Here is a 25,230-nt window from a genome sequence, read left to right as displayed (position 1 = left end):
TCCTTTTTTTTTTTTTTTCTCTCTCACCACTCTTGTTTCACGGCGACCAGGTTAGTGATAAATTTCTCGTCTCTGCCTAAAAAAAAAAACAGAGTGATTGGATCTCTCTGCTATTGCCATCGGATCTCACCGAACTCACTTTCTCTGAATTTTCATCAGTTAATCGAATCTCTTGTTTTTGTTGATTATAAGAGATTAATTTAGGGTGTGGGCGAGATTTTCTGTCGCAAGAAAATTAGGGTTTCTGTATCGGATAGGTTTTAACCAAATCGAGTTTCATCCTTATTGATTTTTTCAGGCAAATTTAAGAGTATCGACTTGGTGTCAAGCTTGTTCGTCTGAAACATGGCGAATTTTGCCAAACCTGAGAACGCACTGAAGCGTGCTGATGGTAAGTTCACGAATCACATGCCCATAGATTTGGTTTTAGCGTGTTTGAGATTGACATTTGTTTGCAGAGTTGATCAACGTTGGACAGAAACAAGATGCCCTCCAGGCACTTCACGATCTCATCACCTCCAAGAGATACAGAGCGTGGCAGAAACCTCTTGAGAAGATCATGTTCAAGTACCTGGATCTCTGTGTCGACTTGAAGAGGGGTCGTTTCGCCAAGGATGGGTTGATTCAGTACCGTATTGTTTGCCAGCAAGTGAATGTGAGCTCCTTGGAGGAAGTGATCAAGCACTTCCTACACCTTTCTACCGAGAAGGCTGAGCAGGCTCGCTCTCAGGCCGATGCCCTCGACGAGGCTCTTGATGTCGATGACCTTGAAGCTGACCGAAAGCCTGAGGATCTGCAGCTGAGTATTGTCAGTGGGGAGAAAGGGAAAGATAGATCCGACCGTGAGTTGGTCACTCCCTGGTTCAAGTTTCTGTGGGAGACTTACAGAACAGTGCTTGAGATACTGAGGAACAACTCAAAGCTGGAAGCACTTTACGCGGTTAGTATTAGCTTTAGATAAGCTTTTTAACTTTCCTCTCATCTTTAGTTGATTAAGGTCTATTTTCTTGTAGATGACTGCACATAAAGCGTTCCAGTTCTGTAAGCAGTACAAGCGAACAACAGAGTTCCGTAGGCTTTGTGAAATTATCAGAAACCATTTGGCAAACCTGAACAAATACAGAGACCAAAGGGACAGGCCTGACTTATCAGCACCCGAGAGCTTGCAGCTTTACCTTGACACAAGGTTTGATCAGTTGAAAGTCGCTACTGAGCTTGGACTTTGGCAGGTGTGTGTTTTGTTTCCACTTGCACCTTATTCTGTCTCCTCTTTCTTGATGTATCTTTTGTTTTGCCAGGAAGCTTTCCGTTCTGTTGAAGATATATATGGACTAATGTGCATGGTTAAGAAAACGCCCAAGTCATCTTTGTTGATGGTCTATTACTCCAAATTGACCGAGATCTTCTGGATTTCTTCTAGCCAACTTTACCATGCGTATGCGTGGTTCAAGCTGTTCAGTCTGCAGAAAAATTTCAACAAGAACTTGAGCCAAAAGGATTTGCAGCTAATAGCATCATCTGTTGTTTTGGCGGCGTTATCTGTGCCACCGTTTGATCGGGCTCAGAGTGCTTCCCATATGGAACTTGAAAATGAGAAGGAACGCAATTTGAGGATGGCCAACCTCATTGGATTCAATCTTGAACCTAAATTCGAGGGCAGAGATATGGTAACATAGGATCTGATCTTACTTTATTGTTATATATATGTTTCTAATATGTTATTTCTAATTCCATATATTTCTTACACAGCTTTCAAGGTCAGCTCTTCTGTCTGAGCTGGTGAGTCTCTAGTAGCCACATCACAGTTGATTATTATATGTATCATCGCCTTGCAGGCATCTGATTTCCATGTTTTTTGCACAATTAGGTTTCAAGAGGCGTTTTGAGCTGTGCGTCTCAGGAGGTGAAAGATCTCTTCCATGTTTTGGAGCATGAGTTTCACCCACTTGACCTTGGCTCCAAGATTCAGCCTTTACTGGAAAAAATATCCAAGTCTGGTGGGAAGCTGTCGTCAGCTCCGTCTTTACCCGAAGTGCAGCTCTCCCAATATGTTCCTTCTTTGGAGAAGCTGGCAACTCTGAGGCTACTTCAACAGGTAAAATCATTACAACATAATCTCAGCCCTTTTATCCGGTGGTTTCTCCCGTTTATGTAAAAAAAGTCTGTTGTGATTATTTTTCCAGGTGTCTAAGATATATCAGACTATAAGAATTGAGAGTCTGTCTCAGTTGGTACCCTTCTTCGAGTTCTCAGTGGTAGAGAAGATATCTGTTGATGCTGTGAAGAACAACTTTGTTGCCATGAAAGTTGATCACATGAAGGGTGTTGTAATTTTTGGAAATTTGGTAAGCCTCTGTTGATGCTTTAGTTCAACACTGCTTATATCATGCCCATCACTGAGTGGTATAAATTAACTTTGGACCCTACTGTAGATACTAAGTTTAGTCATCTGCTTTCCTATTAGGGTATTGAGTCTGATGGACTGAAGGATCACCTGGCTGTTTTTGCCGAGTCCTTGAACAAAGTAAGAGCTATGCTGTATCCTGTTCCAAGTAAAGCATCAAAGCTAGGTGGCATTGTACCAAATCTAGCAGATATTGTTGAGAAGGAGCACAAAAGACTGCTTGCTCGGAAATCAATCATTGAAAAGAGGAAGGAGGATCAAGAGCGCCAGCAACTAGAAATGGTAGTGTGTTTTCTTTCCAGGCTGCTTTTCATACTTCTCCATCAACGTTGTGTCATTCGTTTGATACTCATTCTTTGATTTGATTTTTACTTTTGAAGGAACGTGAAGAGGAACAGAAACGGCTTAAACTTCAGAAGCTAACCGAGGAAGCAGAACAGAAGAGGCTTGCGGCAGAGCTTCAGGAGAGAAGGAAACAAAGAATTCTGAGGGAGATAGAGCAGAAGGAGCTTGAAGAAGCTCAGGCGTTGCTGGAGGACACAGAGAAACGCATGAAAAAGGGGAAGAAGAAGACACTTTTAGATGGGGTAAGCTTATTAACACAATATGTAAGATGTTATAGCTCCCTGGGTTTAACTAATATTGTTTCAAATAAAATGTAGGAGAAGGTGACAAAGCAAAATGTGATGCAGATGGCCTTGACTGAGCAGGTCAAGGAAAGGCAGGAAATGGAGAAAAAACTCCAAAAACTTGCTAAGACTATGGATTACTTAGAACGAGCAAAGAGAGAAGAGGCTGCTCCAGTGATTGAAGCTGCATATCAGCGAAGACTGGTAGAGGAAAGAGAGTTTTATGAACGCGAGCAACAGGTAAAACATTTCATTTCTTTTAACTCGGTTTTGAGTTGAAGTGTATGAGGTCCATAAACACTCTTCTTTTTATCAGCGTGAAGTTGAACTCAGTAGAGAGCGTCATGAGAGTGACTTGAAGGAGAAGAGCAGATTGTCCAGAATGTTGGATTTTAAGGTCAGTTATAAAATGTCAAGTTGTTTCTCTGAATCTTCATCTCTTGATATGATTTTCTGTGTAAGCGTACTCATAATCAAAACTGTGTCCAGGAAAAATTTCAAGAGGAAGTGATTAGTCGTCGTCAAGCAGAGTTTGACAGAATAAAGACAGAGAGAGAGGAGCGCATCAGCCAAATAATTCGAGCAAGGAAGCAAGAAAGGGATATCAAGAGGAAGCAGATGTATTATTTGACATGTGAAGAGGAAAGAATAAGAAAGCTGCAGGAAGAAGAGGAAGCTCGCAAGCGTGAAGGTGAGATATGCTTCCACAAATTCACATCAGTTTACATCGATGTTTGAGTTTTTCTAATATAACCCCCTTCCTGTTTTGTTTCTGTTCTTGTTTAACTCTTGTATAGAAGCTGAGAAACGCAAGAAGGAACAAGCTGAACGCAAAGCCAAGCTGGATGAAATTGCTGAAAAGCAAAGACAGAGAGAACTCGAGCTGGAGGAGAAAGAGAAGCGGAGGCGTGAAGAGGTGTTGAAGGGAACTGATGCACCACCTGCTCGCCCTGCAGAGCCTACAGTTGCTCCTGCTGCTGCACCACCAGCAGTGGCGCCATCATCTGGTTCCGGTAAATATGTTCCTAAGTGGAAGCGTCAGACAGCTGAGGCCTCAGGTCCAGCAGCTCCAACGCCCACACGACCAGCTGCAGAATCTGATAGCTGGACCAGCCGTGGACCGCCTCAGAGGTCTGACAAGTGGACCAGTGGTAGCAGCAGTGATCGCCCAAGTGGTAGTGATGCTTGGCGAAGTGGTGAAGAACGCCGGTCCCCGTTTGGAAGCTCTCGGCCCAGGCCACAGCGTTGAGTTGCTTTCTTCTTTTTTGGTCCCAATTCTGCATTGAATGAAAGTGATCTCTGGATCTTTCACATCACAGCCTTCCTGCCCCCTTTTTTTTTTGTGCCAAATCTCTGTTCCTTTAAGGATTAAATGAAACATGGTCAATGTTTTTCTCTTGCGAGGATTTTAAAAACCTCTAAAGACTTGTTTTTGCTCTAGTATACACAAAGAGAGTTTTTCTCTTTCTTTATTCGGTTAGCTTACCGTTCATCTTTGTGTCTTAATATTTCTGCCGTAAGATTACACGTCGAAAAGCTACTTTTCATGCTATTTCTTGTTTTTTTTGTTGGATTGTTTGGATTAATAACCCAAACAAAGGTTTTAACATAACCCAAACAAATGTTCACGTGAATGCATAGATGTATGTATACCTGCGGGTTGTTATTTTGGGTTGGTTAATTCGGTTTGCCGGTTTATGTGGATGCTGAATGTTCTATAGAAGTGAACCGAAATATTTATGTTCAATATTTAAAATTACATTTTATATAGATTCTTGCATATTTAATTAAAAATGATCAAAATCTAATTTTTGTTAAAGTAAAATATCTTCCAATCATACTCCAAAGATTTTTTAAACTTACAGATTTTTTTTTCTTTTATGTTTCTTTGGTTTAAGAAAGCAAAATATCTAGAGGACTTATATGTTTTGGGTTTAGAAAAATTACAAGTAAATAATTAAATCTCATTAACCTGGTAACAAAATTCTAGGGCAATAAAATCTAAAGCAATAGGATAGAGGAAGCTGCTATTTGCGTTGATCTGAGAATCTCTGCAAAGAGCTCTCTTCCGAGACGACACTGAGGTGTGTGTGTGTGTTTGTGAACTTTTTCAATTTCGCCAAGGAAAATCAATCAGTAAGAAGAATAAAAAAATGTGGCCTTTTTGGTGGAAAGGAGCATCTGGCTTCTCAGCTCACTCCACAGCTGAACAAGTCACTCATGGAATCGACGGTACTGCTCTCACCGCAATCATCACAGGTCCTTTCTTCATCAACTTCTCTATGATCTGTGTTCGTTTCAGTTCTTGGTTTTGAATTTGATCCTGCTTTTTAACTGATTCAGCGATTAAGTCTTTATGGGTATCTAGTTAACTGAATAAAGGATCGAACTTTACTGTTTACAGGAGCATCAAGTGGTATTGGAGAAGAGACTACGCGTGTTCTTGCTCTTCGTGGTGTTCATGTCGTAATGGCTGTGAGAAACACAGATTCTGGTAATCAAGTCAGAGAAAAGATACTTAAGGACACACCTCAAGCTAAGATTGATGTTATGAAGTTAGATCTTAGCTCAATGGCTTCCGTCAGGAGTTTTGCATCAGAATTCAAGTCCTTGGACCTTCCATTGAATCTTCTCATGTAAAATTTTTATAATATCATTACTTGCTTTTGAACTAGTGTGTATAGTTTAAGCTAATCTATGTTCTTGTTCTTGAAGTAATAACGCAGGGATCATGGCATGTCCCTACACGCTCTCAAGCGACAACATTGAGTTACAGTTTGCAACCAATCATTTGGGTATGTTTAGCCAGAAAACAAAAAAAAACTTGTGATCCTTCATTTTTGCATCTTTGTCTTATTGTATAAACATAAGATGGGGAACATTTTCTGTGTCAGGTCATTTTCTGTTGACGAACCTTCTTCTTGATACGATGAAGAAAACAGCTAATGAAAGCAATACTGAAGGAAGAATTGTCATTCTCTCATCGGAAGGTCATCGATATGCTTACCGGGAAGGGATTCGATTCGACAAAATAAACGACGAAACAAGGTGATTGTTACTAGTTAGGGGATAGTATTGTTCATACTAATAACATACTCTTATCGCTCTCAATGTGTCATTTGCAGTTACAACACTTTGCAAGCGTATGGTCAGTCAAAGCTCTGTAACATATTGCACGCAACTGAGCTCGCTAGGCAGTTCAAGGTACACTAGTGTTTTTTGTCTTTTTATCAGTTCCAAATTTTTTAAAGAAATGAGTTGAGTTTTGTCGGTTCTGTGTTGGTTTTGCTTTAAAAACAGGAACAAGGTGTGAATATCACTGTCAATTCACTTCATCCCGGATCCATCATGACCAATCTTTTGCGCTACCACAGCTTCATAAATAGTAAAAGTTCTTTGGCTCATTCTTCTTAAATTTGGCACTGGATACACATCTGATTGTAATAATAAAATTCTAAGCCTGCCCTGTGAATTATATCCTAGGTGATGTTCTATGTATAAACTAGTATAAGATGACCTTTTGCTTACCATATTAAGCTTGTCAATGAATGCATTAGAGGACCAACCGCTAGTGTCATGAACTGTGGAGTGGTGAATCTAACAACGGCTTTCTCTTTTCTTTTTTCTCGTGTTTGATGCAGCACTTGGCAACGCTGTGGGCAAGTATGTGCTTAAAAGTAGCCCACAGGTAGGTTTTTATTTTATTTTATTTCTCCATATGTAATTTACTTCCAAATTCATCACCATTCTCAACCTATCTCAGGGAGCCGCAACTACATGTTACGCAGCGTTGCACCCGCAAGCGAAGGGAGTGAGTGGGGAATACTTGATGGACAACAACATATCTAGCCCGAATTCTCAGGGTAAAGACACAGATTTGGCCAAGAAACTGTGGGAGTTTAGTTTGAGTCTAACTGGTGAAGAAGAATTATAGATTTATTTGCAAAGTACAGTCCTAAAGAAAAGAGATCTGGTTTAAATGTGGGACTATGTAAGGATATGCTGGTTCAGCTGTGAAGACAAATATTATCCTTTCATTTGAATAAAAAGTTCAGCTGTGAAGACAAATATTATCCTTTCATTTGAGTAAAAAGTTCAGCTGTGAAGACATATATGTGCTCCAAGTCCTAGTTCCATGTAGGATTTGGGCATGATTTATTAGCGTTGCCCTCATGCTTAAAGATTTAGTTAAAAAAAAAATTGAGTTTTTGATGTTTTGAAAATGAATATTTACGTAAATTTGAAATTTATATTTTTTGTAATAATAAAATTCTAAGCCTGCCCTGTGAATTATATCCTAGGTGATGTTCTATGTATAAACTAGTATAAGATGACCTTTTGCTTACCATATTAAGCTTGTCAATGAATGCATTAGAGGACCAACCGCTAGTGTCATGAACTGTGGAGTGGTGAATCTAACAACGGCTTTCTCTTTTCTTTTTTCTCGTGTTTGATGCAGCACTTGGCAACGCTGTGGGCAAGTATGTGCTTAAAAGTAGCCCACAGGTAGGTTTTTATTTTATTTTATTTCTCCATATGTAATTTACTTCCAAATTCATCACCATTCTCAACCTATCTCAGGGAGCCGCAACTACATGTTACGCAGCGTTGCACCCGCAAGCGAAGGGAGTGAGTGGGGAATACTTGATGGACAACAACATATCTAGCCCGAATTCTCAGGGTAAAGACACAGATTTGGCCAAGAAACTGTGGGAGTTTAGTTTGAGTCTAACTGGTGAAGAAGAATTATAGATTTATTTGCAAAGTACAGTCCTAAAGAAAAGAGATCTGGTTTAAATGTGGGACTATGTAAGGATATGCTGGTTCAGCTGTGAAGACAAATATTATCCTTTCATTTGAGTAAAAAGTTCAGCTGTGAAGACATATATGTGCTCCAAGTCCTAGTTCCATGTAGGATTTGGGCATGATTTATTAGCGTTGCCCTCATGCTTAAAGATTTAGTTAAAAAAAAAATTGAGTTTTTGATGTTTTGAAAATGAATATTTACGTAAATTTGAAATTTATATTTTTTTAAAGAAACAGATCTGGTTTAAATGTGTGACTATGAAAGGATATGCTGGTTCAGTTCATGTGAAGACTATTATCCCTTTTTGAATAAAAAGTTTGGTTTCTATATACATATGTGTTGATTCAAGTAGGTAGATATGGACATGTACAAAGAGATTTAGATATGTTCAAGGCGAGCTGTTTGGTTATTTCCAGAGCAAGAGGATACTTCGACATGGATGCTCTCTTTCTCTGTACCTGTTCGTCATAACAGGATGTTCTATCTAAATTTCTAGACAAGGCGGCAGGCGCTCAAAATTTTGCCTATCATCCTCGCTGCAAAAGTCTAAATCTGACCCACCTGACGTTTGCAGATGATCTTATGGTAGTCACATATAGGAAAGTGCGATCTGTAGAAGGAATAATTGACATGTTTGAAAAGTTTGCAAAATACTCAGGCCTGAGAATTAGTACGGAAAAGTCGACCATATACCTGGGAGGGGTAACAGAAGACATCCAGATGGAGCTGGAGAATAAATTTCATTACAAAACAGATAAACTTCCGGTGCGCTACTTGGGCTTACCACTAACCACCAAAAGTATGAATACTACTGATTACCAGCCTCTCATCGAGACAATAAGAACGCGAATAGGATCCTGGAAAAACCGGTACTTATCTTATGCCGGTAGACTTGAGCTTCTTGGCTCAGTTCTATGGAGCATCTCCAGTTTCTGGTTATCAGCTTTTCGTCTACCGAAGGCGTGTATTCGAGAAATCGACAAGATCTGTTCGGCCTTCCTATGGTGAGGTAGCGAGCTTAACCCTCGGAAAGCAAAATTGTGTTGGGAAGAGGTTTGTCGCCCTAGAGAAGAAGGTGGGCTTGGTCTCCGTTCACTAAAAGATATGAACAATGTTACCATCCTAAAGCTCTTCTGGAGGTTAATCCCTAACAAATCATCACTCTGGGTCAGATGGATTCACTCCACACTCCTTAAGAATGAGTCTATTTGGCCTGTCAAAGATAATGATCAAAAAGGTTCATGGATGTGGCGAAATTTTTTGAAAATTCGAGGGCTGGCTCGGGAGTTCTGTAAAGTTGAAGTTTATAATAGGAAAGGGACATCCTTCTGGTACGACCAGTGGTCTCCTTTAGGCTGCTTGATGGATATGTTGGGAACAAGGGGTCAGATCGATAAGGGAATACGGCAACATGATACGGTGCATACTGCGAGGACAAAACGTAGAAGAAGAGTTCATCGTTCTGAGGGTCTGATTCAAATTGAGAACCAGCTCCAGTCTTTATCTCGTTCTGAAGAGGAAGATGTTGTCCTTCGGAAAGGGAAACAAGATATTTACAAAGATCAGTTTCTTACTGCAGAAACTTGGAATCACATCAGAACTAAAAAAGAAAAGGTCTCTTGGCACAGAGGAATCTGGTTCACTCATGCTACGCCAAAGCACAGGTTCTGTACTTGGCTAGCTATTCGTAATCGGCTCACTACGGGAGATAGGATGGTCGCCTGGAACGCTGGGATTGATGGGACTTGTGTTCTATGTATGCACCATCTGGAAACGAGAAACCATCTATTTTTCGGCTGCGATTACTCCTCATCACTATGGTACAAGCTGATGAATGTTTTTATGGGTAATGGTTACTCAGAAGAGTGGATTGATGTCGTGCTCTTCATACAGAAACCAAACCTGGATCGAACCAGGAGCTTCCTTGTTCGTTACGTTTTTCAAGCTACAATCTACATGATTTGGCGTGAGAGAAACTGTCGCAGGCATGGTGAGAGGCCGCAATCTCCTGAAGTTCTCTTTGCCATGATTGACAGACTGGTCAAGAACAGAATTATGTCCATTAGAGCACAAGACAGGAGACTTGATTGTGCTTTCTAACTTTGGATTGAAGCTGTACAAGCTTGATTCTTTATTAGGTCTTTTGCTTGCAATTTTAATATGCTAAAGTTGCTCAGTACATTTTTTCTTTGAATCGAATTTAACATTTTTATTCAAAAAAAAAGATTTAGATATGTTCCAAGTCTTAGTTCCATGTAGGATTTGGGCATGAAACTATATAATATACTATAAAAATTAAAATATTAGGTTAATAACATATATTAAAGTAGTACTAAATAATAGTGGCTGGAAAATGTTTACGAAAGTAAACCAAAAGAATATAGTTTAAGATTTTATATTGTTATTGCTGTTGTTGTCTTCTTGTTGCCATGATAGAGTATATTCCTTCTGTGTTCATAATATATTACCTAAAAACATAAAGATTAATAAAGTTATTAATTTTTAAAAATATTATTTAACATATAGATTAGATACAATTTAGGCAATCATAAAATAAGTCTATTTAATTTGATTAGTCATACTATATCCAATAAATACAAAAATTACCTAAAATATAAAAACTATTTACATTTTGAAACAATTTTTTTTTCTATAACTACTTTCAATATGAAACAGATGGAGTATTATTTAGTGCAAAGAAATGTCATTGGTGTAAATAGTGGATTTCGACATAAATCAGTTTTAGTTTTGTAAGGAACAATTTACCTTTTTTGTTTTTATTTTTTTGTACTTCATAATTTTTTTTGAAACTTAAGGATTTATTGGTATTACTGATACCACCCGCAAATGTTGCATTTGTGTGGGTGGTAGCGGTTCTTGGTATTTTACGTAATCATAAAAATGTTATAAAAGCTTTATGCCGTTTCAAAATTTTAAAATTAAAAGTTGGTTTTCACAAATGTTTGTGATTGTTGGTATGTTACATGTAAGTATTATAAGTATATTTAAAATTTGAATTTAACTATTAAAATTGAGATATTATAAATAAAAAATATATATAAAATATATATTTTAATTTATATTCACTAACAATATCCTAATTTATATTATAAAAACTTTAAACCAAAATATTCACTATAATGTTTTAGAAATTAATATATATACATATATAAACCAAACAAAATGATTTTCGAAAATAAAAATAAATTGAATATTTTTATTAATTATATTAAATTAATAATTTTCAAATTTTATCATAATAATATGTTTTGATATTTAAGTGAGAGTAGATTTCTAGCTCGTCTACATGAAACCGGCCATGAACCTGCCATGCCAAAAACCAAGGACATAGGTGATCATCAACCAGCTTGAACGTTCTTCCCATCTTCAGTGAAGGAAATGAATATTTCAGGTACCTGGAAATAAACAATGCAACAATCGAGAGGTTTTAGGAAGAATTCTGAAACAATCAATTACGGAATTTTTTCACATAAGTGAATGCACACAAAATACAAAACAGATTGGTGCGTTGACAAAAAAAAAAAAAAAAAAAAACAAAACAGATTGGTGCTGATGCGGTGAGAGGTCCAAAGCTGTATATTAAGAGCTAGATTTCTACTACTCTCTTGTCCCCAAATTCTGAAATGCAAGAATCAAAAGGTCTGGACTCTAACGCAGGTACAAACTCTACAAAACCATAAGCACATAATTTATTATTCATATTTAGGTTTAAAATCTGAATACCTTGACAACTGATGCGCCAACTTCATTCGAAGGATTTTAGACGCGTTGCTGAGTTTTATCTTTAATGAAAAATATTACGCATCAAGAGAATGAGGTTTGTACAAAGCTATAACAATACTAACATATCTCAACAAAAAAGCAAATAACTCACCAAACAGTTCAAGTCATTTCACAATGGTGATGAACTTGAGCTTGTTGCACACAACCTTTTCAGTAACAACTTCTTGCCTCTCCTCTATTAGACAATCAGACAAAAAGGTTTGCATGAAAGACAAAGGAAACCGAGAAGAAGTAAAACGCTAATATGTAGTTTATTGAAATGTATGTGGGAATATCCAAGCATGTCTGTTTTATACATTTCCATTGATCGGAAAAACGTTTGATTCTTCTCTCATAATAGTCAGTATGAGGAACCTTTCTCAGTTTTGTGACAAATGTACTTATGTCTTCTGTCATTTCCTTCATAACTGTACACTATAACCAATGTATATATATTACACACATACATATTAAGGAACTCAGTAGATGAATATTATCCAAGGTTACAAAAAAGATATCTTACTTGTTTGGAATTATCAATTCATCATCATTTAGACATTTCCTCTTCCGAGAAGTTTTCTTACCAGCCGGCATAGTAATGGTCGAGAACTGACGGCTTGTTTCCCTATATTCCAAAGTATAAGAGAACATATTAAAATTTTCTGGATCGTTTATTTATAAAAAGTGTTCACCTTAAGAGATTTTCAGCCGCGAAGGTGTTTTGAGTGTATCTTGTCTTTTGAAAATGTCAGGTTGGAGAGAAACCTTTCCTGGTAAAATTATGTCCAACTTTATTCACTTCATAAGTCTCATATTGTTTTCTATGAGAAGATATTAATAGAACTACAAAAACACTATTAACATAAGTGATTCATTCTCTATCCAATATATTCAGAGTTTTCATATATTCGTAAAATGACCTGAAATTTCGAAGTTAACTTGGAAACGTGGAGACTTGAGCGAGTTGTAGTGAAATTTGGAAACAATTTACCTCCGAGAAGAGGGATGAAGCTGCAGAGAAAACCAATCGGTTTTGGCGCGACGATCTCCGTCTTTTTGAGGAATTGAAAATCTCTCAAACTCTTCTTGATGGTGCTCGCAAGATAAGATAACGACATGGTGTGGAGGTTCTGAAGAAACGATTGCTCCATCCATTTTCTGAAATATAATTCTTAAAATCAAAAGACAACAACTAATTTTCTTATCGCAGACAACATAGACAATGAGATTAATGGTTGAATATTCCACTATTTAAATTTAAAAACTGGAGTTATAATGAAAAACCTTACGTGTTTTTTCACAGTACTTATAGCTTATGGTGCTTGATTTTGTGATTTTGCTTGCCATTGATACAATTGGTTTTCATTACTGGGTGTGGGGAACTGGAGTGCAGGAATGTACGCTGGTAACTTAATATATGTTGATGTTGGAGGAAGTGAAGAGTTCACATGGAACGTTACGGAATTGATGAGGAACTGAAGAATCAAAGAAGTGGAGAGCTTCAATTACACAGAAGTTGAATCGCATCTGGCTGTTCTGAGTTCCAGTCTCCAGGTAAGGTGAAAAATATAACTTTGACGGGTTTATTTTGGGCTGCGAATTAGATTTTTTGGTAACCTCATTTGCTGGAGCCTCAACCGGTCTGGTCAAATTGAAGAAATGTTATAGAATTCAGCTGACTTGTCAAGCTCGGATTTGTAGATTTTTTGTGCTGACGTGGACAGTTTAAACACTCACCATATTCTCATTTTAATATTGTAAGATAATAATTAAATTTTGGTTCTTGATGTTTTGAAAATGAATATTTACTTAATTTTGAAATTTCGATTATTCTTCAAGAAAAAGTTTATTTGTTGACTTGACTCCATTGTAGCGATTGACTCCAAACTTGGTCTGTTAACTCCACTAAGGAATCTGATGTAGACGTTTATCATCACAGAAATGTTCAGACATTTCACAATCAATTTGCTTATTGGTGGATATAATAGCATTGATTGTCATCCTCATCGGTGGCGTCTCTATGTCTTGTCCCCTTTTCATCATTTCTCCATGGATTATCTGAATAGCAAAGCCACAAACGGTTTGCCTTGCAATTTCTAACATCTAAACACAAAGCCTTTGGTTCTGATCTTGAGAGGATGAAGCTCAAGACTTCATGTTTACTAATCTTCTGTTCTTTCCTCACAAGCTTGGATGCTGTTTCTGCACAAATCTGCTTGAATGGTTACTTTAGACCCAATAGTGCGTACCATTCAAACCGTCGTCAGATCCTGTCTTCTATTGCTTCTAATGTCACATCTCACAACGGTTTCTTCAACTCCTCGATCGGTCATATTCCCAACAGGATCTTCATCACTGGCATGTGCATCCCCGAGACTAAACCAGAGTCTTGTTCAGATTGCATCAAAGGCGCATCAGGCAGATTGTTAGAGAGGTGTCCTAACCAAACAGAAGCTTATTCATGGCCAGATCTTTGTATGGTGCGTTATTCAAACGTTTCTTTCACTGGATCACTCGTTATGGAACCGTCTCACGTGATTTGCGATCCCGGAGATATCAATGTTGATTTTACAGTGTTTGATAGAGTCTATGAAGAGTTAATGGTTCGTACGACAGCCGCAGCTTCAAATAGATCATCATCATTTGAACAAAAGTACTATGCAGCTGAGGCTGCTTCGTTGAAAAATTTCGAAACTATGTACACGATGATGCAGTGTGCACCTGATGTTTCTTCAAGGGATTGTAAGTTTTGTCTCAACAAAAGTGTGGCTGAGTATAAGTCATCTTGTCGCGGTAAACAAGGTGGTTGGGTTAGCCGACCAAGTTGCTATTTCCGTTGGGAGATGTATTCTTTTTCTGAAGCTTTTGATACTATCACATTGCCACCACCTCCACCGCATCCGTCACCACCTTCTCTGACTCCTCCTGCTAGCGATGGTGCAACTACAACCGGGAAAGGTAAAGCTTCTTGATATGATTTGTAATAAGAATCTGTGGTGAATTTCTTCTCTTTTTTTTTTTTGGGGGGGGGGGAACACAACTTACTTTCATTAAAACAACTTCAAGAACAACAAAAGCAAGAGGGAATTTAGACATCCTCTTGGAAAATAAACATAAGGTACAGTAGCAAGGAAGATTAAACATGATAATTCTTCTAACGAAGTTGACAGAATTCGAGACAAAGATTGAATGCCTTGAGGAAGCTTTTACGAAATACAGCTGAGATTTAGTCACCTTATGTTGTGGAAAACTTCTTCTCATTCGCCAGTGATTTGTGACTTATGCAGATGGAAAAACAAGTTTGACAGGGACTATTGTGGCAGTTGTTGTCCCTACCATCGTTATCTTCTTGGCAGTGCTTATTATAAGATTCACGGTTTGCAGGAGAAAAAAATCAGAACCTGGTGATGATATCACCCGAACAAGCTCATTGCAGTTCTGTTTTAAGACAATCGAAACTGCAACTGATAAGTTTTCGGACAGTAACCTGATAGGACAAGGTGGATTTGGTGAAGTTTACAGGGTATAAGTTCTTTCTCTGTGATGAAGTTGATACACAGCATGGTTTAAGTAAGCAGATATCATAGTTAGTTCATCTTACTTCTGTAGGGAAGGCTTCCAAGTGGAACTGAAGTAGCCGTGAAGAGGCTGTCGAAATCATCAGGGCAGGGCGCGCAAGAGTTCAAGAATGAGGCTGTTCTTGTGACAAAGCTTCAGCACAAGAATCTGGTTGGAGTTCTTGGGTTTTGTTTGGAAGGAGAAGAAAAAATACTCGTCTATGAGTTTGTACCCAACAAAAGCCTTGACTATTTTCTCTTTGGTATGGTGAGGTTTATCATTACTTACAAGTTCTGACTACTCCTTAGTAGCTAAATGATTCATATTTTGGCAACGTACAGATCCTGAAAAGCAAGGCAAACTTGATTGGACAAGACGGTACAGCATTATTCAAGGGACTGCTCGAGGACTTCTATATCTTCATCATGATTCAAGTCTAACAATCATACACCGTGACCTCAAAGCGAGTAACATTCTATTAGATGCCCACATGAACCCGAAAATCGCAGATTTTGGCATGGCGAGGATATTTGGAGTTGATCAATCTCAAGCCAACACAAAAAGAATCGTTGGAACATAGTAAAAACTTATCTTTTTGGACTTTAAAATTTCTGCTTGGTCGTTGCTTGTAAGCTAAAAGGTGTTTCTTTATGTTGCAGTGGTTATATGTCTCCAGAATATGCAAGGTGTGGCCATTTCTCCATGAAATCTGATGTGTACAGCTTTGGAGTTATGATTTTGGAGATTATAAGTGGCAAGAGGAATAGCAGCTTCTACCACATTGATGATTCTGCTGGCAACTTGGTCACACATGTAAGCGCGTATAGTCTTTCATGTTTGATTAGGCCAAAGCATATGATGAACTTACTTGAACATTTGTCCTAGGTTTGGAGGCTTTGGAGAAACGGGTCACAATTAGAACTCGTGGATCCGACATTAGAAGAGAATTATGAGAGTGACGATGTTATTAGATGCATTCATATTGCACTTTTATGCGTTCAAGAAAACCCTGTAGATCGTCCAATGTTGCCAGCAATCATCTTGATGCTCACTAGAAGCAAAACCACTTTACCTGTGCCTCGAGCGCCCGGATTTTGCTTCTCAAGCATGAGTGGTTTTGCCTCACAATCCACGAGCAGGTCTATTCCAGGTTCTATCAATGATGTGACGTTTACAAAACTAGATCCTCGTTGAAGAATGGTGTTTACTATAACACTGTAATAAATCTATGGAAGTATCAATATGATATGGTCTCTTGTTTATTGTCATTGGCTCTACTTTATAAGACATTTGAACAAATATACAGACATATAAATCACATCCTTGTACTAAATATACAGACATTCTACAACAAGAAACACGGTTTGACTCGTTTATCATTATCAAGGACGTACAATCATTCACATGCATTGTAACAAGAATCTGTTGATACCTGAAACTGAATCAAACACTTACAATGATTTACAGCTTATGCAGACATGATTTCAATTTCGACATGGACTATTGGGGGCAATTGTTGTCCCTAAACAACGTCAACAAAATGTTGCATTATATAATCAACTAATCTAGTTTAGTGGACTTAAATGGGCCTCTACAGCTCTGTTTCACACATTGTTACGAGTTATATTACCTCTGTTCTTGTGACAAACCAGTTTTGCAATGTTTCATAAACAGTAGTATTTGTTTTCAATGAAGCTGTCATATTAAGCTTGTCAATATATGTTTATGATCTAACAATGGATGCAATAGAGGACCAACCACTAGTATTACGAACTGTGTGGAGTGGAGTGGTCGATCCAATAACAATTTTTTTATCTATTGTTTGGTGCAGCAACTGGTAATGCTGTGGCAACATAGGTCAGTTTTTTTCCTCCACATATAATTTACTTCCAACTCATTACAATTTTACGAATATTGATCCTTCTGTCTCAACTCACACACACATATATTCAAGAAGTTGCAAGAGTATAATTTTGGTGTGGTGTCAACTTTTTGGGGATTGTGGATGTGGGAGACGTATGTGATACGTTTCACGTATCAAGTCGGATCAAAACAGATATAAAGCTGAGATACTAATTTTATTGATGAAAATGATGATAGAACAGGTTACAAGCTTGAGAGTTTAATCATGGAGTCTCTCCTCTCCCCCTGGTTTGACCACTCTCTTTCCTGATGACTCTCCTCTCTCTCACCTTCCCAAAGATTATAAAGCTAAGCCATAATAGTTATTTAACTAAACCATGGTTACTTTTAGAGTAACCCCTACTTTACTAAGGTTACTTTGCCACTTGTAGTCCTTATCCCTTGGCCATTTGACCCTTGAAGAACTTAACTTCTTAACTTTATGTTTCTGACACGTTTTTTGGTTGTTGTTTAGGCCATTTCCCACTGTAGTATCTTCGATCATTTGAAACAGCTTTTAGGGTTTGTCAAAGTCAATGCCTTATCTTCTCAACCTAAGTCTCTAATTGGGTCCGTTAAGGAACACATGCAGACAAAACCCACGTGGCCTCTTGATGTATTTGTTTTCTTTTTGTCAACAAGCACTTATATCCTCTATAGATCAAAGCAAATATTAATATGTAACATCTGTTAAAAATGAATCAAATCATAAAGAATTATATACTTAAAGATGTTAATAATAAAATTTTAAAAGATGAATATCTGATCCAATCTAGCATATGTGTATATATAAGCACATATAAAGAATTATATATACAGAATTATATATATGCATATTGTTTTGGTAAAATAATTTTTTGGTAAACTATTAATTACAATTATTTATATGTATATTATACTTCATTCATTTTATTACCAGTGTTGTTTAAGGTATTTGCACACAAATTAAAAAAAAAATTAAATTTTCTGTTTTATCTTTATTTAATACATTAGTTTACTTGATTTCGTTAACTAGTTAACTAATGAGTTAAAAGTAAAGATAGAAACTGAAAAATTATTTGATATATGCACTGAAAGTGTAAAATGATACTTATAATCATATAAATTTTAAAAGATCAAACAACACTTAATATAAAACAGAGGGAGTAGTATACTGTATAATTATTTTTTACTATAAAAATTTAAAATATTGTATAATTATTCTTTATAATTCCTGGGGACATATTATATAATTACGGGACATATTATATAATTACTTTCTTATCTATACAAGGTTTACAATTTTTTTATTCTTTAGTTATTACATTTTTAAGAGATGACAAATTTGTATTTTAGAATGAAATATTGTTGTTTCCACTAAATTTTTTTTCTAAAAAACAAAATTTAAAATTTTATTTATTCTTACGAATCAAATCAAATATCGGGTTAAAAATACACATTTTACCAGATGGTGTGAAAAAATCAAATCCAAGAATTACCTATTCAGACGAAACAAAGTAGATCACGAATATTTGTAAAAATTCGGATGTTCAATTCGTGCTCAGCTTTAATGTAAACACAAGCCCTTGGTTCGGTTTTTTTTTTAATTCTAAAGTTTGTGAATCCTATCCCTTTCCTCTGTTTTTGAATATGATTTTATGCGAATCTGATATATTATAGTTAGGGGTTACTCTATAATATTATAGTAACTGAGAATTTTGAAACCATTTCACCATGGGCTTGCTTAGTTTCCTTTTTTTTGAACAACTATGCAATTCATAAAAGGTTAGGCCAAGGTCCAAATAGAGTTCATGTTACATAAGGCGGATTTGGCCACACAGTCTGCATGCCCATTCTGCTCTCTTGAAACAAAGGAGAAAAAAATAAATTGAAAGAACAAATGCCCAAACAATTAATTTAGAAAATATTTCAAAACTAAAAAAAACAATTAAATCATGTATAATTTTTCTCATTTATTAATTCTTTTCCAAAACATACCACAATATTTAATAACTTAAAAACTATTTACACCAATTTCCTAAAAGCGTATCCACAATAACTTGTTATATAATAATTTTTTGAGAATATTATTGTTTTGCAATTTAGAGTTTTTGATAAACACTAATCACAATATATATTTTTATTAAAATAATAATCAAAATCTCTACTAACTTTAAATATTTGAAAATAACATTTCAGTACGTAAAATTAATATTATAAATATGTCAAAAATATCAGAATATGTAAGCAAATATATTAAATAAAAATCTATTAATATGTATAAAGTCCTTTAATTTAACATATCAATAAAAATTTTGGAAATTTGTTAGAACAAAATTATATTTCCTAGCAAAATATTATCAAAGATATTTTTTATCATTAAAATTATATCTAGTTTTACAAATTAAAAATCATTTAAAAATAATGGAGGACAAGTCTAAATAGACAAATTATATTATTTTGATTCTTATATATGTACATTTATATAAAACGTTAGATAAATTTAGAAAATTAATAATATTAACAAACTATATATATGTTAACATATGCCATATATATACGGGTTATATAAGAATATTTGGATCTATTTGTTCCACCATGGATCTAGATGGGATATAAAAAGTTAAAAACATTGATTGAAACTCAAAATTTATAATAGAAAAACTTTAAAATTACTTTTTTCTAATAAAAAGTTATAGATTCTTGCATATTTAATTAAAATGATCAAAATCTAGTTTTTGTTAAAGTAAAATCTCTTCCAATCATACTCGAAAGATTTTTTAAACTTAGAGATTTTGTTTCCTTTATGTTTCTTTGGTTTAAGAAAGCAAAATATCTAGAGGACTTATGTTTTGGATTTAGAAAACTTACAAGTAAATAATTAAATCTCATTAACCTAGGAACAAAATTCAACGTCAATAAAATCTAAAGTAATAGGAAGCTGCTACTTGCGTTAATCTGAGAATCTCTGCAAAGAGCTCTCTTCCGAGACGACACTGAGGTAGGTGGGTGTGGGTGTGGGTGTTTGTGAACTTCTTCAATTTCGTCAAAGAAGATCAAATCAGTAAGAGAAAGAAGAATAAAAAAATGTGGCCTTTTTGGTGGAAAGGAGCATCTGGCTTCTCAGCTCACTCCACAGCTGAACAAGTCACTCATGGAATCGACGTTACTGCTCTCACCGCAATCGTCACAGGTCTTCTTCTCTATGATCTGTGTTCGTTTCAGTACTTGATTTTGAATTTGATCCTGCTCTTGTACTGATTCAGCGATTAAGTCTTTATGGGTATCTAGTTAATTAAAGAAAGGATCAAACTTTACTGTTTACAGGAGCATCAAGTGGTATTGGAGTAGAGACTACACGTGTTCTTGCTCTTCGTGGTGTTCATGTCGTAATGGCTGTGAGAAACACAGATTCTGGTAATCAAGTCAGAGAAAAGATACTTAAGGACACACCTCAAGCTAAGATTGATGTTATGAAGTTAGATCTTAGCTCAATGGCTTCCGTCAGGAGTTTTGCATCAGAATTCAAGTCCTTGGACCTTCCATTGAATCTTCTCATGTAAAATTTTTATAATATCATTACTTGCTTTTGAACTAGTGTGTATAGTTTAAGCTAATCTATGTTCTTGTTCTTGAAGTAATAATGCAGGGATCATGGCATGTCCCTACACGCTCTCAAGCGACAACATTGAGTTACAGTTTGCAACCAATCATTTGGGTATGTTTAGCCAGAAAACAAAAAAAAACTTGTGATCCTTCATTTTTGCATCTTTGTCTTATTGTATAAACATAAGATGGGGAACATTTTCTGTGTCAGGTCATTTTCTGTTGACGAACCTTCTTCTTGATACGATGAAGAAAACAGCTAATGAAAGCAATACTGAAGGAAGAATTGTCATTCTCTCATCGGAAGGTCATCGATATGCTTACCGGGAAGGGATTCGATTCGACAAAATAAACGACGAAACAAGGTGATTGTTACTAGTTAGGGGATAGTATTGTTCATACTAATAACATACTCTTATCGCTCTCAATGTGTCATTTGCAGTTACAACACTTTGCAAGCGTATGGTCAGTCAAAGCTCTGTAACATATTGCACGCAACTGAGCTCGCTAGGCAGTTCAAGGTACACTAGTAGTGTTTTTTGTCTTTTTATCAGTTCCAAATTTTTAAAGAAAAAGCTAAATGAGTTGAGTTTTGTCGGTTCTGTGTTGGTTTTGCTTTTAAAACAGGAACAAGGTGTGAATATCACTGCCAATTCACTTCATCCCGGATCCATTATGACCAATCTTTTGCGCTACCACAGCTTCATAAATAGTAAAAATTCTTTGGCTCATTCTTCTTAAATTTGGCACTGGATACACATCTGATTGTAATAATTTATTCTAAGCCTGCCCTGTGAATTATATCCTAGGTGATTTTTATGTGTAAACTAGTATAAGAGGAACTTTGCTTACCATATTATGCTTGTCAATGAATGAATTTAGAGGAGCAACCGCTAGTGTCATGAACTGTGGAGTGGTGAATCTAACAACGACTTTCTCTTTTCTTTTTCTCGTGTTTGATGCAGCACTTGGCAACGCTGTGGGCAAGTATGTGCTTAAAAGTATCCCACAGGTAGGATTTTTTAATTTTATTTCTCCATATGTAATTTACTTCCAAATTCATCACCATTCTCAACCTATCTCAGGGAGCCGCAACTACATGTTACTCAGCTCTGCACCCGCAAGCAAAGGGAGTGAGTGGGGAATACTTGATGGACAACAACATATCTAGCCCGAATTCTCAGGGTAAAGACACAGATTTGGCCAAGAAATTGTGGGAGTTTAGTTTGACTCTAACTGGTGAAGAAGAATCATAGATTCGTTTGCAAAGTACAGTCTTAAAGAAACAGATCTGGTTTAAATGTGTGACTATGAAAGGATATGCTGGTTCAGTTCATGTGAAGACTATTATCCCTTTTTGAATAAAAAGTTTGGTTTCTATATACATATGTGTTGATTCAAGTAGGTAGATATGGACATGTACAAAGAGATTTAGATATGTTCAAGGCGAGCTGTTTGGTTATTTCCAGAGCAAGAGGATACTTCGACATGGATGCTCTCTTTCTCTGTACCTGTTCGTCATAACAGGATGTTCTATCTAAACTTCTAGACAAGGCGGCAAGCACTCAAAATTTTGCCTATCATCCTCGCTGCAAAAGTCTAAATCTGACCCACCTGACGTTTGCAGATGACCTTATGGTAGTCACAAATGGGAAAGTGCGATCTGTAGAAGGAATAGTTGACATGTTTGACAAGTTTGCAAAATACTCAGGCCTGAGAATTAGTATGGAAAAGTCGACCATATACCTGGGAGGGGTAACAGAAGACATCCAGATGGAGCTGGAGAATAAATTTCATTACAAAACAGATAAACTTCCGGTGCGCTACTTGGGCTTACCACTAACCACCAAAAGTATGAATACTACTGATTACCAGCCTCTCATCGAGACAATAAGAACGCGAATAGGATCCTGGAAAAACCGGTACTTATCTTATGCCGGTAGACTTGAGCTTCTTGGCTCAGTTCTATGGAGCATCTCCAGTTTCTGGTTATCAGCTTTTCGTCTACCGAAGGCGTGTATTCGAGAAATCGACAAGATCTGTTCGGCCTTCCTATGGTGAGGTAGCGAGCTTAACCCTCGGAAAGCAAAATTGTGTTGGGAAGAGGTTTGTCGCCCTAGAGAAGAAGGTGGGCTTGGCCTCCGTTCACTAAAGGATATGAACAATGTTACCATCCTAAAGCTCTTCTGGAGGTTAATCTCTAACAAATCATCACTCTGAGTCAGATGGATTCACTCCACACTCCTTAAGAATGAGTCTATTTGGTCTGTCAAAGATAATGATCAAAAAGGTTCATGGATGTGGCGAATTTTTTTGAAAATTCGAGGGCTGGCTCGGGAGTTCTGTAAAGTTGAAGTTTATAATAGGAAAGGGACATCTTTCTGGTACGACCAGTGGTCTCCTTTAGGCTGCTTGATGGATATGTTGGGAACAAGGGGTCAGATCGATAAGGGAATACGGCAACATGATACGGTGCATACTGCGAGGACAAAACGTAGAAGAAGAGTTCATCGTTCTGAGGGTCTGATTCAAATTGAGAACCAGCTCCAGTCTTTATCTCGTTCTGAAGAGGAGGATGTTGTCCTTCGGAAAGGGAAACAAGATATTTACAAAGATCAGTTTCTTACTGCAGAAACCTGGAATCACATCAGAACTAAAAAAGAAAAGGTCTCTTGGCACAGAGGAATCTGGTTCACTCATGCTACGCCAAAGCACAGGTTCTGTACTTGGCTAGCTATTCGTAATCGGCTCACTACGGGAGATAGGATGGTCGCCTGGAACGCTGGGATTGATGGGACTTGTGTTCTATGTATGCACCATCTGGAAACGAGAAACCATCTATTTTTCGGCTGCGATTACTCCTCATCACTATGGTACAAGCTGATGAATGTTTTTATGGGTAATGGTTACTCAGAAGAGTGGATTGATGTCGTGCTCTTCATACAGAAACCAAACCTGGATCGAACCAGGAGCTTCCTTGTTCGTTACGTTTTTCAAGCTACAATCTACATGATTTGGCGTGAGAGAAACTGTCGCAGGCATGGTGAGAGGCCGCAATCTCCTGAAGTTCTCTTTGCCATGATTGACAGACTGGTCAAGAACAGAATTATGTCCATTAGAGCACAAGACAGGAGACTTGATTGTGCTTTCCAACTTTGGATTGAAGCTGTACAAGCTTGATTCTTTATTAGGTCTTTTGCTTGCAATTTTAATATGCTAAAGTTGCTCAGTACATTTTTTCTTTGAATCGAATTTAACATTTTTATTCAAAAAAAAAGATTTAGATATGTTCCGAGTCTTAGTTCCATGTTGGATTTGGGCATGAAACTATATAATATACTATAAAAATTAAATTATTAGGTTAATAACATATATTAAAGTAGTACTAAATAATAGTGGCTAGAAAATGTTTACGAAAGTAAACCAAAAGAATATAGTTTAAGATTTTATATTGTTATTGCTGTTGTTGTCTTCTTGTTGCCATGATAGAGTATATTCCTTCTGTGTTCATAATATATTACCTAAAAACATAAAGATTAATAAAGTTATTAATTTTTAAAAATATTATTTAACATATAGATTAGATACAATTTAGGCAATCATAAAATAAGTCTATTTAATTTGATTAGTCATACTATATCCAATAAATACAAAAATTACCTAAAATATAAAAACTATTTACATTTTGAAACAATTTTTTTTTCTATAACTACTTTCAATATGAAACAGATGGAGTATTATTTAGTGCAAAGAAATGTCATTGGTGTAAATAGTGGATTTCGACATAAATCAGTTTTAGTTTTGTAAGGAACAATTTACCTTTTTTGTTTTTATTTTTTTGTACTTCATAATTTTTTTTGAAACTTAAGGATTTATTGGTATTACTGATACCACCCGCAAATGTTGCATTTGTGTGGGTGGTAGCGGTTCTTGGTATTTTACGTAATCATAAAAATGTTATAAAAGCTTTATGCCGTTTCAAAATTTTAAAATTAAAAGTTGGTTTTCACAAATGTTTGTGATTGTTGGTATGTTACATGTAAGTATTATAAGTATATTTAAAATTTGAATTTAACTATTAAAATTGAGATATTATAAATAAAAAATATATATAAAATATATATTTTAATTTATATTCACTAACAATATCCTAATTTATATTATAAAAACTTTAAACCAAAATATTCACTATAATGTTTTAGAAATTAATATATATACATATATAAACCAAACAAAATGATTTTCGAAAATAAAAATAAATTGAATATTTTTATTAATTATATTAAATTAATAATTTTCAAATTTTATCATAATAATATGTTTTGATATTTTATGGTGTTATATTGTGTTAATATTACTAATTTATTATTAAACCTGTTTAACATCTTAATTACCCAATAAATATTCTACAAATGCGCCAATTTCAAACTGATATACCAATCGTACAAATAATTTAATAGTATTTAGAACCGCAGCAAACTCCCAACAACTACATCACCAAACTTATCCCCAATTATTGCGTCTAAACCAGTGATGCCTTTACTTCATGAAGTCAATGCATA

General features: G+C 36.1%; 5 protein-coding genes, 1 long non-coding RNA gene and 1 pseudogene across 9 annotated transcripts; 6 read left to right on the top strand and 1 right to left on the bottom strand.

The window, feature by feature from the left end:
- The first annotated feature begins 3 nt into the window (after positions 1 to 3).
- Positions 4 to 4,525, top strand: LOC106315462 (eukaryotic translation initiation factor 3 subunit A-like). Of its 3 annotated transcripts, none has more exons than XM_013753198.1 (14): positions 4 to 50; positions 299 to 391; positions 459 to 940; positions 1,014 to 1,229; positions 1,299 to 1,667; positions 1,750 to 1,779; positions 1,868 to 2,095; positions 2,184 to 2,345; positions 2,465 to 2,686; positions 2,785 to 2,991; positions 3,067 to 3,273; positions 3,350 to 3,430; positions 3,523 to 3,724; positions 3,831 to 4,282. In XM_013753198.1, the coding sequence occupies exons 2-14, from the start codon at positions 346 to 348 to the stop codon at positions 4,280 to 4,282; spliced, it is 2,904 nt and encodes a 967-aa protein (XP_013608652.1). In that variant the 5' UTR covers positions 4 to 50; positions 299 to 345. The 3 variants fall into 3 exon arrangements, with proteins under 3 accessions (XP_013608652.1, XP_013608653.1, XP_013608651.1); XM_013753199.1 differs by having other exon boundaries at positions 39 to 57; XM_013753197.1 differs by lacking the exon at positions 4 to 50 and having other exon boundaries at positions 346 to 391; positions 3,831 to 4,525.
- A 488-nt stretch (positions 4,526 to 5,013) lies between these two features.
- On the top strand, positions 5,014 to 7,101 carry LOC106315467 (short-chain dehydrogenase TIC 32, chloroplastic). Its single transcript, XM_013753207.1, has 8 exons — positions 5,014 to 5,292; positions 5,438 to 5,669; positions 5,749 to 5,828; positions 5,928 to 6,081; positions 6,159 to 6,237; positions 6,334 to 6,418; positions 6,675 to 6,721; positions 6,797 to 7,101. The coding sequence occupies exons 1-8, from the start codon at positions 5,187 to 5,189 to the stop codon at positions 6,965 to 6,967; spliced, it is 954 nt and encodes a 317-aa protein (XP_013608661.1). The 5' UTR covers positions 5,014 to 5,186; the 3' UTR covers positions 6,968 to 7,101.
- Positions 7,102 to 8,720: 1,619 nt separating this feature from the next.
- On the top strand, positions 8,721 to 9,940 carry LOC106314723. Its single transcript, XM_013752554.1, has 2 exons — positions 8,721 to 8,893; positions 9,013 to 9,940. Exons 1-2 carry the CDS (start codon positions 8,721 to 8,723, stop codon positions 9,938 to 9,940), a joined length of 1,101 nt encoding a protein of 366 aa, XP_013608008.1.
- A 1,184-nt stretch (positions 9,941 to 11,124) lies between these two features.
- LOC106315469 lies at positions 11,125 to 13,223 on the bottom strand. Of its 2 annotated transcripts, XR_001264621.1 has the most exons (8): positions 12,913 to 13,223; positions 12,544 to 12,781; positions 12,316 to 12,393; positions 12,147 to 12,248; positions 11,941 to 12,051; positions 11,736 to 11,819; positions 11,585 to 11,643; positions 11,125 to 11,256 (listed from the first exon to the last, which is right to left on the bottom strand). It is a non-coding gene; the product is annotated as an uncharacterized LOC106315469 (long non-coding RNA). The 2 variants fall into 2 exon arrangements; XR_001264620.1 differs by having other exon boundaries at positions 11,736 to 12,051; positions 12,615 to 12,781.
- A 363-nt stretch (positions 13,224 to 13,586) lies between these two features.
- LOC106315464 lies at positions 13,587 to 16,443 on the top strand (annotated as a pseudogene).
- Positions 16,444 to 19,977: 3,534 nt separating this feature from the next.
- LOC106315468 (short-chain dehydrogenase TIC 32, chloroplastic-like) lies at positions 19,978 to 22,056 on the top strand. Its single transcript, XM_013753208.1, has 8 exons — positions 19,978 to 20,255; positions 20,390 to 20,621; positions 20,701 to 20,780; positions 20,880 to 21,033; positions 21,111 to 21,189; positions 21,296 to 21,380; positions 21,634 to 21,680; positions 21,754 to 22,056. The coding sequence occupies exons 1-8, from the start codon at positions 20,150 to 20,152 to the stop codon at positions 21,922 to 21,924; spliced, it is 954 nt and encodes a 317-aa protein (XP_013608662.1). The 5' UTR covers positions 19,978 to 20,149; the 3' UTR covers positions 21,925 to 22,056.
- A 545-nt stretch (positions 22,057 to 22,601) lies between these two features.
- Positions 22,602 to 23,848, top strand: LOC106314722. Its single transcript, XM_013752553.1, has 2 exons — positions 22,602 to 22,774; positions 22,894 to 23,848. The coding sequence occupies exons 1-2, from the start codon at positions 22,602 to 22,604 to the stop codon at positions 23,846 to 23,848; spliced, it is 1,128 nt and encodes a 375-aa protein (XP_013608007.1).
- The last annotated feature ends 1,382 nt before the right edge of the window (positions 23,849 to 25,230 follow it).

This window comes from Brassica oleracea, chromosome C9, assembly GCF_000695525.1.
Source record: "Brassica oleracea var. oleracea cultivar TO1000 chromosome C9, BOL, whole genome shotgun sequence".
Lineage (NCBI taxonomy): Eukaryota > Viridiplantae > Streptophyta > Magnoliopsida > Brassicales > Brassicaceae > Brassica > Brassica oleracea.
Note: the sequence above shows the minus strand (reverse complement) of the source record. Positions and strands in the feature narration are given on the sequence as shown.